This window comes from Haliotis asinina, chromosome 12, assembly GCF_037392515.1.
Source record: "Haliotis asinina isolate JCU_RB_2024 chromosome 12, JCU_Hal_asi_v2, whole genome shotgun sequence".
NCBI lineage: Eukaryota > Metazoa > Mollusca > Gastropoda > Lepetellida > Haliotidae > Haliotis > Haliotis asinina.
Window position 1 is genome coordinate 50,111,212 of NC_090291.1, and position 15,002 is coordinate 50,126,213.

The 15,002-nt window shown below is 39.6% G+C and overlaps 1 protein-coding gene across 1 annotated transcript; it reads right to left on the reverse strand.

The window, feature by feature from the left end:
• Positions 1-2,038: 2,038 nt before the first annotated feature.
• Positions 2,039-10,084, reverse strand: LOC137257552 (mesenchyme-specific cell surface glycoprotein-like). The gene is made up of 10 exons (XM_067794876.1): positions 9,895-10,084; positions 8,495-8,713; positions 7,936-8,131; positions 7,446-7,575; positions 6,917-7,031; positions 6,504-6,680; positions 5,836-5,892; positions 5,275-5,516; positions 4,055-4,278; positions 2,039-3,704 (listed from the first exon to the last, which is right to left on the reverse strand). Exons 1-10 carry the CDS (start codon positions 10,082-10,084, stop codon positions 3,602-3,604), a joined length of 1,653 nt encoding a protein of 550 aa, XP_067650977.1. The 3' UTR covers positions 2,039-3,601.
• Between the last annotated feature and the right edge of the window lie 4,918 nt (positions 10,085-15,002).

Sequence of the window (15,002 nt, forward strand, 5' to 3'; positions counted from 1 at the left end):
TGCATGTATCTTTGTTCATGCTATCAACCATTGCTTTCCCGTCTCTAGTCGTGTATAACAAGCAGCATTCTAAAAGTCAAATATGACTTTTGAACAACATTACATTTTCTTACAAAACCAGTGAAAGGTAAAGACGACAGTTTGATGTTGCAGAAACCGTTTTGATTATTTTTTTTCAAGTATATAAACGAATCGGGTAGGAGCATTGACGCTAGCTTGTGATTTTTTCAAGGTCGTTTTCGCTTTAAAAACGAATAGAATAACTAAAGCATATCATATTTAGTTTGAGTAGGTATTGACAGATAGCATACCGTTCGAGGAGAGTAATATACGATCAGCCCCAAATACTGGAAAGTTCGCCCCGTTGCACTCAATGGTAATCACAAGTGTAACCAATATGAAACCCCCTATACACAGTGCAGTGAACATCATTGATTATACAACATGTCATGATGTTTCACTAATGACTCCTCCATGAGTGGTTCCCTTGGATATTTACAACTTAATGATGAGGACTATATGCGGTGCATTTAAAGCATGTCATAAAACACTTATTTTGTCTATGGTTGTGATTTAATGTGTCTGATGCATATAAAGTAAATGGTTTTGACTGGTCTTTCAAGGGTACCTATCTTATCGTTAATTCTGAAATAGTATTTACGATTCTAATATTGAACTCAGCAATAGTCCAGCTATATGGCGGTGGTCTGTAAATAACCGAGTTATTGTTAAGTTCAGCAGGATACGAGGCTGATGTGTAATGTTTTGAGTTGAAATTACGTGGAATAATTGCAGAATGTCTTGTCACATTATTCACCAGTTCATAAACAATCGTTTTACAGGACAATGCCAAAAGAACACACCCAGCAGTCTGTACATTTCTTGTGCTCAACAGCTTATTTTCAGTATTCACATCTTAATCCCCTGAAGGATCAGCCACCTATGTCACCTATACCTGTTGTAAGGTGTGACTGACATGATCAGATGGTCAGGCTCATTGACTTGTTTGATACATGTCAGTCAATCTTAATTCACAGTACCGAAAGGCCGTAGGCCTACTAAACATTTTAACATACCGTAGCAGAAGGTGCAGTGGAGATGAGTACATAGTAAATAATATCACATATGTAATGCAGGAGGTCTGTTATTCATTGTAAAGGTATTGGTATATACTAGTATATATTCACTGGAAGGTACTTTGTGACATGAGGGTATAGAATTTGTCTGTTCGGGAGTTAAAAAAATCTTTCCTTATTTATTCTTTTCTGGTATTCGCATACAATGAACGGAACAATAATGTCGAGAGGATATTGTCCTGTAAGAATGAATGATTAAAAACAGGAAAAATGAATTAACTTATTGTGTAAACATAGTGAAGAGTAGCATTTTTCAAAATACATATATTATTACCTCTGAGTTAAATCATATAATACTTTCGTGCTGTTACATTTTGTTACATTAAATACATCTCCGGATGTAATCATTCCAATCAAGACTGAAGTATCTTTTTGACACTAGAGGTCCAGTTATTTTTACCTCTTAAAGCATCATACTTGTCATCGAATCCCAGTACCGTAGATCGATGTTATTGAACTGCTTGATCAAGTGAGTATAGTGTTACGTATTCCAGTAACACACACTGGGAATCTAAACTGAGTCGTCGGTGTGACAAAAAATACTCCTGGTCAAGACTCAGTTAGTTACAGATTACTTGAATATTGCTGATTGTTGTGTAGAAAAACAGATCACTACAAATCAATGATAAATGTGGTTTATGCGAAGTATGGAGAAAAAGCATGCTTCACAAGCATACTGATCAACGTGTGACCAGAACAATCATTCTAAAACACAGAGTATCTGACGTGTATTCTTATATACATTAAAACTCCATTTGTTCAGATGACTCCAGCCAAATTAGTAATCTCTCTAGCTCTTCCAGGGTAACCATGGTCAACAGATGGATGCATCATAAACTATCCTCTACAAGATCGCAACATACGTGTATATTCAAAGGCACTAAAAGTAAATAGAACTTATGTTTTGTGGTAATTCATATTTTATTTTCTGAGTCCCTGTTACAAACAAAACCAAACACCCAGGGCAGTGCTTGGCCCAAGATAGATGAGTGAAAGTAGGACAACGGTGGACACAGGCAGGATGATGCACATACCTGAGTTGGAAAAGCTTTTGATATGCATATCAGTTCTGTTCGCGAGGCTCATATTAGACGTAGGAATGCTATTATGGATGTATTATTTTAAAATAATTAAAAAATATTGAAATTTAACACTGACGTGTACACTCGATCACAGACATACACAAATATTTAAACTGGACATTTCAAAGCAAATATATAAAACCAAAAATTCGCTGAGAGCCAAAAATCGACATATCTATATTCGCAAGTTCACAGTACAAAGATAAAGGTTGTGCGTATAACTGTGTAGGAAGGTGGTGTTGAAAAACCTGAAGATTTGTCCTAGGTAAAGTCATTGAAGCTGTCTTTGATAAGACAGCTGATGAACATGACAGTTGAATCTATATCTGAGATATTGGTTTCAGTATTATTGGTTTCTTCTTCTCACTGTCAAACTCTAGCCGTATTTCCCAGTTAAAGCATTAAAAATCAATATTGTATTGGTTGCATACTATCTTTGACTTTGACAAATCTTCAGAGGCTTGAGCCTGAATCATTTCATGATATTATAACAAAGACATCACCAGATGTTTTTTGTTGTAAATGGTTTGATACAGGTGGTGGACAAGTGCTAGATTTTCTAAAAAGAATAAGGAAACTACACACTTGAGCAATTTCAGTACGCGCTTGAACTTGGTTTCAACTTCCTTCTTTATATTGCTTGCTGGTAATATACTGAACACCAATAGAAACCCAAGTTTCGAAAAACTGACATCTAGTAAAAGTAAAAGTAGTATGTTCGTCTATTTCAAACCTCGGCATAAAGCTAGAGTTGCGTGCCCTTTACTGTTCAGATTATATCCTCGTGTCTGATTTAAAATATTAGGCACTTGTGAGAACGGTTTACATTTGGAGAATAGCACACACAGATATTCTCAGTACATGATAAGCGTCATGATTGACTGACACAAACAAAATGCATTTGTTACCATACAAGCAAGCTTTGGAAGCTTTTCTTCTGTGCTGACGTTCGTTTGAAATCATTATGAACGGCATATACGGAAATGTCAGAAATGGGGAGGGTGCAAAGAAATGTGAATGAATTTGATTACACCTGCGTTTGTTAACAGCAAAAGGAACAAATGTTTCGAAAAAAGAGATTTCATTAAAGTGAGCTTTCCTGAATATGTCTTCTATTTAAAAACTTGACCACAAAATGTTACGTTTCTTTTGATGTTCAGTATAGTAGCAACTGCAATGGGTTGAGACTCATCTTAACGGAAGATAACCCAGTGGTCACATTGTTCCCTTGGTCTCCGAAAACCAGGGTTCCATTCTACATGGGGTAACCTTTTGTATCCTCCCCTGTAGTTGCCATACTGCTGGAATATTATATAAAGCCTCAGTCATTCATAAATCTAGGTAATTCAGTGGTAAGTGATGAGCCAACAGAGTCTAGGGTTATTAGTCGTCAACTATCACATCCAAAATGGAGACTGTTCCTGACACGGAACCGCCGGCAAATAGGATGGGTTTTCCGGTGGGACTCTGCGACGCAGGGACAAACCTGGTAACAGAAAAAAATCAGAGTGAGTGATTTAGGAGATGAGCTTACTGTTTTGAGCTAGAGGGAGATTAAGTGTAACGTCCTCTCTTTTTGAACAGAGTGCTCTTCTGAGGGGCTTTGGACGTGAAGGAGTTTGGAAGTATGAAAGAAAATATTAACAGCTGTTCACCTGTCAGCGGGTGAGTGCCACAAACCCATTAAATAACGAGACCCTAACCAAGAAAGCCGCGGAGTGCATTACGTTGACCTTAAGTTACAGACAGGGATTGGTAGAAACTGTTCCTTTATGACTATCCTGTCATTGATCCCCGGACGTATTTAATCTACGATGACGTATTCATATAACGTACTTGTTATCTTCACAATCGAGCTCTGTTATATCCGAGTCTTCATACATCTGTTGCCACGTTCTTCCTCGAGTTTCGGGGATGCCAGAGTAGAAATGCTGGAACTTTGGATGACTCAAGTCGTTCTTCACAGAGTAGGTTACAATGGTTCCTGGTCTCTCGTTGGCGACAAAGAAGAGCGTGTAGCCGTCTACCTCCCCGACTGTCACATCCTCCGTCTCCACGCCCTGGGGATAAAGGTACACGGTGATTATACTGAGTCTCTTCTGGTACTGTCCATACATTGGCCCCTCTGAATATATTTTCTCATGAACGCGAGTCCACTTAATGGTCCTGGCGGTACCATAGTCATGTTTTAAGGAATCAAAATAGTAGCCATTTAACGAAAACGCGATTATCAGCCTTAGAAAACAGAAACAAAAAAGCAGAATTCAAAATAACGACAGCTTTCCGACAAAAACTGTGTCACCGATACCTTTAATTTGCCCGCGTCCTTGACCTGACTATCAAGAAACATCCTGCAAGCTATCGAAATTCCTTCATGGTGCCTATCAGAAAACATTCTGACAGCTCTCTTAAGACCTCATGAAGGGCCAAGCTCGATTGTTAAAGTGATGGTATATAGGCCTCAGGTAGTCTGGAGCTACTCGACACACAAGTAAACGTGACAGATTGTTTAAAATTGAAGTTTCTCGTGTGGGACAGTTGAAGAATCAGTTATAACAGGACTGTATGTGAGATCCTGACTGTACATGAGATCCTGACTGTACATGAGATACTGATTGTACATTAGATACTGACTGTACATGAGATCCTGACTGTACATGAGATCCTGACTGTACATGAGATCCTGACTGTACATGAGATCCTGACTGTACATGAGATCCTGGTCATGAAATCTTGACTTTAGCTTCCACTGAATTTGGCGACTAAAGGGATCGGTTAACTCACTAGGTTGAAACGTGTCGTCGTGTCTCATATGCTTGAAGACCCGTGAAGATCCACGTTAGAACTTCAGCTTTACATATCTTTTTATAGAACTAAGAATACAGGATTATCTGGTCCATACTAGATTTGTTACAGACCGTGACCATATACCTGGACAATCACTTAGTTCGGCCATTAACAATAAACCAATGGGTAGATCGATACCCTGATACAGACTAGGTAATTCACAGATCATCTGAAATAATGCTGAATGTTACTGAACAGACACAAGTTACCTTGTTATCCGATCTCATGTCGAAACTCTCGTACGGCTGATCATGTTCGTCGTCAATTTCACAATTAAACAGATCATGTTGCTTTTGAAGAGTTCTGTCTACGATGTCGTCGCCGCTGTCGTAGATGAGAGACATGTCTTCCGCTCGTCTGATAGACCAGCCTCTTCCTCCATAAGTGAACATCGCCTTTAAGAAACCCCCACTGTTCCTTTCCGAGGGTGACACACCAAATTTAAGCCGCCCTGCAAAGAATTACCTTGCATGAAGTGCTTTCTGACGGTCTCGAGGTCGAATGCATAAAACAAGAGGCAAATGGGATAGCTGTATAGATAATATTTCAAAATGTCATACATATCCCTGGAATGCATATCACTCTCTCTCTCTGTGAATGAGCGCGTTGGTCTCGATACGTTGCAAGGTACCAGCGAATGTCATTGTGTCTTATAGCGTCACTCATCTTGATTACTGATATGCACAAGGGATACAGCTCTTTACTGGATAAAATTGCTGTCGGTTACTCTGCACAAAATGCAATTCAGTCAGTGCAAACGTGAAACTCACCCAGTTTACTGTTGTCCGACAAAAGTTCCTGAGTGGCGAAGTCAATGTGTTGGAGATCTGCAGCAGCAAAAAGTAAACATAAACGTGCGGTTAAGAGAGAATAATAAACACCAAGAGCATTCATCAACATACATTGGATGGTTAGGATAAACACATCCACGATAATCTCCAGGGTATACGATCCGATAAATCTCCACTAAACCCTGGATACATATATGGCCGAAAAATTCCATCACCTCCCTTTGCTGGCTCCGCATTCCCTCAGTACACAATCAGCCGTTACAACCGAGTGTTAACAAAGATAGCGATCGCAACCGCGAAGGTTTCTTCGCAATACGACTCAGATTTTGAAGGAAATCATAAGGCAAATGGACAGGTCCAAAAAATATATGCAAGTACTCACTCTACCTCTTCAGCGTTGACACGCCAAGGCAGGTAATAAAGGAGATTTAGCGTAACGTATACCCTGATACCGAGGATGGGATATAGATGCATACCTGTCATACATCACATCACTCCTGTGCGTTATGGTTTGTAATCCCAGGAACCCAATGCCATATTGCTGTAAAATGGATACTCATCATATACGTTTTAAATTTAAGGAAATATTGAATTATTTTCATCTGATTATCAAAGACAACCTTACAACGATAACGCCGATGTCTGACCTTGAGATGCAATTTTGGAGCCACGAGCTTCCTCGGACCACTGATACGAGCCATAGTCGTACACCTTGGCATCCCCCTCGTTCGCCATCACCAGGTAGTTACCTCCCTTGAATTGGAAGTGGACGAACGTGTCTGGTTGGTACATCCCGTAGATCGTATAGGACTTCCTGTGAGCACCTGGGGAATATCGTGAAGGAACGAGTCAGTGCAAGTGAAGTGAATGGTGTTTAAGGCCTCAACATACAACGTCTCGGCTGCTGAAGTTAATCGTGAGAGAAGTGGGACAAGCAGTGAATGGAAGCATAGAGAATGATGCACTCCGCTTTCATGAGTCCGCCAACTGAAATTGTTTGAAAACGATAAACTGGGATGCTGTAAAACACTGAGTTACACCAACGTGTACGAAAGCTTACCACCGTCCCGATCACTTGGGTCCAGAATAAATGAGGTCCAGTTCTTGTATCCCAGTCCATACACCTCGGATATTGTCTGAGTCTCGAGGTCAACTGTCGCCACAGCATTGTTCTCCTGTAAACAATATTTACATCCTTAGCGGAAATATAATTTACGTAAGTGACTTGTGGTTAGCGCCTTGATGTGGCTGGAAATCCAAAAGTGAAAATTGCTAAATACATAGGCTGCATTTTTATTTAACTTCATTTAAATGTTTTACGGGACAAAATTACTACTACTACTACTACCGCTACTACTACTGCTGCTACAGCTGCTGCTTCTACCACCACCACCACTACTACTACTACTGATACTACTACTACTACTACTACTACTACTACTACTACTACTACTACTACTACTACTACTACTACTACTACTACTACTACTACTACTACTACTTCTACTACTACTACTACTACTACCACGACGACCTTATTGTTCTGGTTTCTTAGCAACATCTGAAGGGAAGCTTATTACAACCATCACCTGTAACATTATGTATGCCTTCGTGTCGTCAGCATTGATGGCGATGTATTCAGGTTCCACGTCGTTGGAGAAGGGATTGTTGTTCTCCCTGTACACGTGTCGGACGCCGGACTCTTCCAGGGTTGGTACTCTGCGAACGGACAGAGAACATGAACAGACAAGAACATGTTCAGTGTTCCGGTTACATTCCGGTTAACACAAGAACCACTGAATGACAGGAATGACACTATGTTGCTTTAACGTGTTATTCTTTGTGTTCTTTACATGATAAACATCATTATTTTCATATAAATGCCTAAATATTTCGAATTCACACCCGTGTTTTCTGAGTCTGGTTGACTAATGTGAGCTCAAACATTTGACAACAGTGCTAACGTCACGTTCGATACTTTATAGAAGGTAAATCCAACCTGACCAAAGGGCTGGTTAGATGTAAAACTTGCCAGCCATGACCAAAACCTATGGGCGGCAAGCACCTTTGGCTGTATACCTGTTGTTAAAACGTTCAAAATCCAGCGTGGATACCATCGGGTTGAAGCCGACTCCCAAGGGGAAGTTGACGATGACGACGAGTCCCGGGGGGTCAATGATGTGGTTTGGGGGGTACTCGTACGCCTCACCCTCCACGGCCACGATAATCTTTTTACAGTCCTTCGTCGGCTTGACCATGTCGGGAATAGCGCCCACTGTGGACAGAGTGAGTGAGTGAGTGAGTGAGTGTGTGAGTGTGTGAGTGAGTGCGTGAGTGAATGAGGGAGCGAGTGTGTGTGTGAGTGTGTGAGTGTGTGAGTGAGTGTCTGAGTGAGTGAGTGAGTGTCTGAGTGAGTGAGTGGGTGAGTGAGTGAGTGTGTGTGTGTGAGTGAGTGAGTGTCTGAGTGTGTGAGTGAGTGTCTGAGTGTGTGAGTGAGTGTCTGAGTGAATGAGTGTCTGAGTGAGTGTCTGAATGTGTGAGCGAGCGAGTGAGCGTGTGAGTGAGTGAGTGTGTGGGTGAGTGAGTGAGTGAGTGAGTGAGTGAGTGGTTTGATGCGAGAGTAAGTGTATATTCGTACCTTTAACTTGCCGAACTTCATTGATCTGTTTGGTTGCCTGTTTGTATTCAAAGACAATCATCTTGCCATTGGCTCTGTCCGTTCTGTTGTCCAAGGCCGTGAAGATGTAACCCCCGCAGAACTCCACGTCCGTAAACTCCATCCCCGGATATTCCACATAAGCCAGGATAATCATGTGGTTTGGGTTAGACACGTCGATAACGTGCACGACCGTGTCGCCTAGCAACAGGAAGTAACGTAATGCGTCTTTACAAAGACGTTACAGTGTTATAACACATTCCCAAACTTAAACCTTTTGTTGGAGTCATGTTACATGCATGGATATAAATGCATGAGTTAAGCTGATAGTGAGGATTGCACACCGGGCAAAATACTAAAACCAAGTTTTTGAAAACACAGTATTTTGATAGACAGAAACAACCCCGTGCATCCCTGGTTAGTATAAATAAAAATAGACATAATCCATAAACAATATTTCAGAGAGGGCTGGAAGATGGTACTAACACGATTCAAAGGTTATGGGGCCGCCTTCAGAGCGTCAAATAAATGGTAAGCATCGGTAATCACGAGAACGGTTATGTTTGGCAGTGAGTCAGGTTGTTGCCCTCTAACTAGCATATCAGAATGACGTAATGCTTTCAGTTGGTGAATATGATGTTAAGCAGTTAAATATAGACTATCGTCCCCGCTTGTCAGCCGATCTTCTGTAGGACTGAGATCACCTGATCAAAGTTCAAGGAGGAAAAACAATTTTATTTGTTTTAATTTAAAAAATTGCGTCGACATTTTTCTGTGATAATGTTTAACGCCATACTCAGGAGTATAGTCTATTTGTATGCAATGGAGTCTGTTTTAGGCACACCCGAGAATGATGTTATAACATGCTAACATACTAACCTAGTCTGTTTGAAATTCAGTATTTGGCGATTTTTATCTGCATATCGCACAAGGTCAACAAGGAACCTTCGTCGTTATATTTGAGTTATATTATTTTATCCATGCTACACTGATGACAATATTGAGTTGCTCCACGACTCCTCTTCTTGTGGTGTTGGTGATGGATATCATCGGCACGACCTGGATACTTTCACCTTTTCGTGAACACCTGGTGTCTTAACTTATTTGTTAGGGACTCAAACACATGTTCATTATGTAGTCTGAGATACCTTATGGAATATATGAATATGGAAAGGGTTATGGTTTTCTGGCACTATCCCTGCAAATGGCACATTTCACGCATTGTATTATGTTGGAGGTCGATCTCTACTAGGTATCGGGGCAACATGGTCTCTACAAGTCTAGCCAGCCAACCATTTAATAATTAACACAATATGCACCTTTACTGACGATTAATAGCAAGTTTCTTGAGGTCCTTTAAGCATACACCTATCTCAACTCACCAACTGTGTAAAGGATTTTGTTGTCCGGATCGTACGTTAGTTGTTCCACAGCAACTTCCGAAAGTGAGTATTGTGGGCCATTCTGGTAGCTGTACGGCAGGAATATCGACGAACGCTTCCTCAGCTCCACGTCTATGTCAGCCACAGCTGCCATGACAACCGCCAGACTAATCAAAAGCCTGAAGACCATCGTGCAGTTCTTGTGTGTCGATAGACGGTACGGATGTGACTGTCGGATGTGGCATTTGCAGGGCTTTATAAAGGAGGCAAGCACGAGTTACATTCTCACTAACCACGAGTGATGACGATGATTTTTTAACTTTCCTTCTGATAACAGATAGTCTCTTACACAAGCGGACGTTGGTTTGATTTGTATAGATCTAGACTCAATGGGTGGTAAAAAAAGGTGATCGAGAATGACATTAAGTTGATTCTCGTGACACTTGTTTGACGGAGGTACCAATCAGTTCTTACATCCTCTATTTCAAATCCGCAAGGGAGTATGGCTGGTGAGCCTCAAACCGCTCGATGAACTCCGTGGAGTATCTTCGTAAGACTTCACCTCCCGCTGGTGGTAAGTGCGACGGGGACGTTCATGACGGGGACGTTCATGACATCACTCACTGGTTTATATGTCCCAGACTCGATTCCTTACAGGCCGTAACTGGAATATTGCTAAATATTGTGTTAACCCCCTGCCACAGGGACATATATGTCCTTCCTCTTCACCCCTCACTTTGAAGTCCAATAAAATTCTAAATATACCACGCACATATAGATACTTCACAGTTTTGAATTCCCCGTTCCCTGATACCACCCACTATTATCTCAGACCCAGCTAAAATGCTTAAAATTGCCTTTCAAAATAGGCTTCATCGTAAATGTCGCCATTTTTCACACTATACAAAACTGCGATTCAGAGCATTATTTGCTGTATGTTTTGAAATGTGAAAATCGGATAATTGCTGGGATTATTGAATTTCAAAAATAGCATATTATTGATCACTGATATCAAGTTTTCATCCCACCAGTAATGACAATTCTGAAACGTCGCCGATGAACCCAGAATCAGTTGGGATGTTTTCGAAAATACACTTACACGAATGCCAAAATCCGCTTCCCGGCATATTGGATAGTGTTTAACACGTCACAGTTTAATTCTGGACTCACAAAAGTCCAGAAACTCTCCGCACTGTGGCCACTCTCTCACAAGGGATTTGGCAAAACTAAACATGCAGCTGTTATCTATAGGTGCTAAGGATGAAAAAGTGTAAAAACCTTTTTTCGAAAACTCAAAATTTAAACTCGCTCGCCAATGGGAGAGAATGTTTCATTTCGTCCAGAATAAATGCTTTGGAGGTTGTAAATGAATGAAAAGATGTTAATAAGTATCATGACACAAGTTTCAGCTCGTTGTGACTTGACTCTGCTAACTGAGAGTGAGTTTAAAAAATCTCGCCCATGGGTGAAAAAAGTAGTGGCCCATGGACGAGAATATTTACTTTTACTGAAAATACATATTTTTCCATGTTTTGCTGTTTTTAAATAAATGAAAGTATATTTATTAGTGTCGCAATACGAAATTCAGCTTATTTTCACTTAATTCTGCTAATTTAGAGCGATTTTTAAAAAAATATCTCCCATGGGCGAAAAACATTTGGCCAATGAGGGAGAATATGAAACTGCCTCTATGCGTATCATGACACAAAATTGAAGTGATTTTGACTTAATTTTGCGAATTCAGCGCGATTTTTAAAAAATATGCCACAATAATTACTTTTACTTCAAAATACATCTCTTCCTGTGTTTTTGAGGTTGTATATGAATGAAGATATATTTATAAGTATCATGGCACAAAATTCAACTCATTTTGACTTCATTCCGCTAATTTCTAACAGGTACAAGAATCTGCACTTCCACTCAAAATGCATAGTTTTTTTCATTGTCTTGGAGGTTGTATACATCAATGAATGAAAGAAATAAAAGAATAAGTACGTATCAGAATGAATGAAAGAATAAATGATACACCACGGCTATCCCACATGTGATAACATCAGCTTGTCATAGTCGCCCTGGTCAGATATAACAACTGTCAGACAGGTTAAAACAACAAACTGTTTGTTTGACTGCACAGCTGCCTGTTGACGTATTATACCCACATCACCTAATTTTCCTGCGAAAGTTTCATCTACATCACCATCCTTACTATAATAAGCACAAAGCACAGAAGGCCGTATATCTGTAACCACTGAACAGTGGCGTCTCACTGTTCCCAAGTTCCCAAGTGGGGGTGTCCTTCTCTACCTCTCCCATTAATCTTCAAAACATCTAACAAGCTCAACGCATGCAACTTTTAACTAAAATGTGATGCTGTACATATCATAAAAGTGTTTTTATGTATTATTCAGTTGATACATTATCATTTTATGATACATATATGTATGACATGCAGGACAGGTATTGGGCATTTTGTGTTAATTCACCATTCCCATTTTCATAATGCATAAAAAGGATACTCATTACTCTATTACTGAGTTTTGTTATTCTTTCACTCCAACATGGTTGCTAAATCCCCTCTGATCATAGTATGTGGACTCTCCAATACCAAATTCACCTAAACCTGAGAAATCAATCAGTCATGACATACCCACATCGCCTAATTAATTATCCGTACCTATCGAGTTAAAAATACATAAAATGGGAGGACACCCTAATAACTAAAGGGAATGAGCCTTGTAGAGAGTAACCTCACTCTCACAAACGCACAGATGGAGGAGAAGTGGACGTGTTTGTCGGGGATTCTCCTGGCTTTGCTAAATAAATCGTACATAAACATGTAAATATTTTGAGGTTATGAGGGGTGTCGTACCAGGAAGTAGATCAATCAGATTTCCCCAGTACCGCGAAGTAGATAACGACGATATGAACAGGGTGCTGCAATGTAGACGCTTCTAAAATGGAGTATATGCCGCGAAGTACACACATTCATTAAATCAAACACCGAGAAAAACAGATTCCTAACAATTAAAGACATTTTACGATAAAAGGTGATCTTAATCTCAACTCTCGGATGAGATAAGTCATGAGTTGATAAGATTTACTTATCATTGCTCAATTTAATTTGAACTTAATTACATTATAAAAGCACACGTATACAGAAAGAAATCGCCGCTATGTACGCTGAGAATGGTATTGTTATATTATTATCTACTCTTTTACTATGAAAACACTGTAGGAGTAGACCAATTCGTTGTTTTTGTGCATTGGGTATATAAGTATGGTGTCATTAAAGTTTCTTCACCCTTGCATGAAAAATGGCAAATGTTTAGAGTTAAGTTCGTAAAGAGCGTCCGTTGGGGAAGACATCTATATTTCAACAAGAGCAAGTTTCGCCTTAATCGTCGGAGGGGAGAGAAGACCTACTGGGAATGTCTAGAATCAACCTGTTCATCTTACATCGTGACATGTCAAGATCGACTCCAGACAGCAGAAAACGCCCACAACCATGCGGATCCTGTATTCATCTTTGAAGTTGGTGCATTCAAATCCACGCTGATTCACAGAGCGAAGACTGAGACAACGCCGATCCCTAAGATTTACGACGATGAGTTAGCCAGCTTACGAAAGCACCATGATACAGGGCCTGACGGTCTTCTTCGAGGGATTCCAGCGTTTACATCATTGAAGACAATCCTGTACCGTCAACGCCAGAAAACCCTGCCTGGTCTTCCCAAGACAAGACATCAGACTCGAAGGACAGTGGGCTTTGACTGATGCTGGTGACCAGTTCCTACACTCTACCGGTGACGGAGACCAAATACTTATCTTCACAAATGACAAGAACCTTGATCGTTTGTGTGATGTTGACACAGTCTTTAGAGATGGTACATTTTCCTCAGCATCCAGGATATTTGACCAAATATGTACTTTGCATGCAACAGTTCAAGGACACATGTTCCCACTGGTGTTTTGCTTGTTGCCAAATAGGACAGAACAAACATACATAGATACGTATGTTTGAGTACATTGAGGAAGCCGCACAGAACCTTGGTCATCGTCTATCTCCTCCGACGACTATACAGCTAGTAGTGTACACAATGGTGGTTCTGGCTCAACCCATATAATCCATAATATAATAACCTATCCTTCCCTCACTCATTTTGATTTATAAACCCCATAACAGGACCACTTTTCATTTTCCATGTAAATATTTATGACTAGTGATAAAAAGGCACTATGAATGGTTCTGGATCGCCCTAAATATCTCATAATATATATAAGATCAGTTCAAATATTCATTACCAGTGACCTTCTCTTCTGTTTCATCATTTAGTAATTCATCTAAAGTATCTTCAGGTTTATCTTCACCCTTTTCTACAACCGCAGTTTGTAACTTAACACCAAGTGAAGTACCAGTACTATTAGTACTTAAAGAACTAACATCAACCACCCCTGAATATTTTGACCCTTTAACAAGAGGTCTACGAATATTATTCTAATCAGGTTCTTTATCAGTTTCCCTTAATGGATAATAACCAGATATTTTACCATTTATAATTATTGGTTTACTTTTATCGTATAATTTTACCCAATTAGCAAACTGAGTTTAATTAGGTAATTCATGTATTTTAATTCTTAAAATAGGATTATCTAAAGGGGTGCTATTTTTAGCATTTGTTTGAATTTGTGTGAAAAGTTGTAAATTATAAATATTTATTCCATTCCGTGGTAAATCAGTATATTTTTCTTTGTGTGGAAAATATAAAGTTTTATCAATGACTTTTTTGTAATTTCTTTTTGGATTACCCTAGAAATACATGAAATAGCTTTAAACAATGAAGACTCTTGTGGATTTTCATCTGAATCTGGAATTGTGTGTGCTTTTGTTATTGATATAGTCAAACTATAAGGCCTGTCATTTTTCGGTAAAATTCTGTTCGCTTGAATTTCATTATTGAACCTAAGTCTGAATAGTTACTTCTTGAAATAAAGTTTTACATAACTTGTGTTCTCCTTGTTATTGTCCTATCCCAATCAAACGTTAACAAGTCAGATAAAGTATGATTTTCAATTGATTTTTCACAAGCGGTAATAAAATCGTCTATGTG

What these genes read in the sequence shown, in the direction of transcription:
- LOC137257552 (XM_067794876.1), bottom strand. Translation starts at nt 10,084, where the DNA reads ATGGTCTTCAGGCTTTTGATTAGTCTGGCGGTTGTCATGGCAGCTGTG. An exon ending in ACATGAGATCGGATAACAAG is followed by an intron (nt 4,279 to 5,274) that starts GTAACTTGTGTC and finishes CTTTATCCCCAG; the next exon opens with GGCGTGGAGACGGAGGATGT. An exon ending in CTCGATTGTGAAGATAACAA is followed by an intron (nt 3,705 to 4,054) that starts GTACGTTATATG and finishes TTCTGTTACCAG; the next exon opens with GTTTGTCCCTGCGTCGCAGA.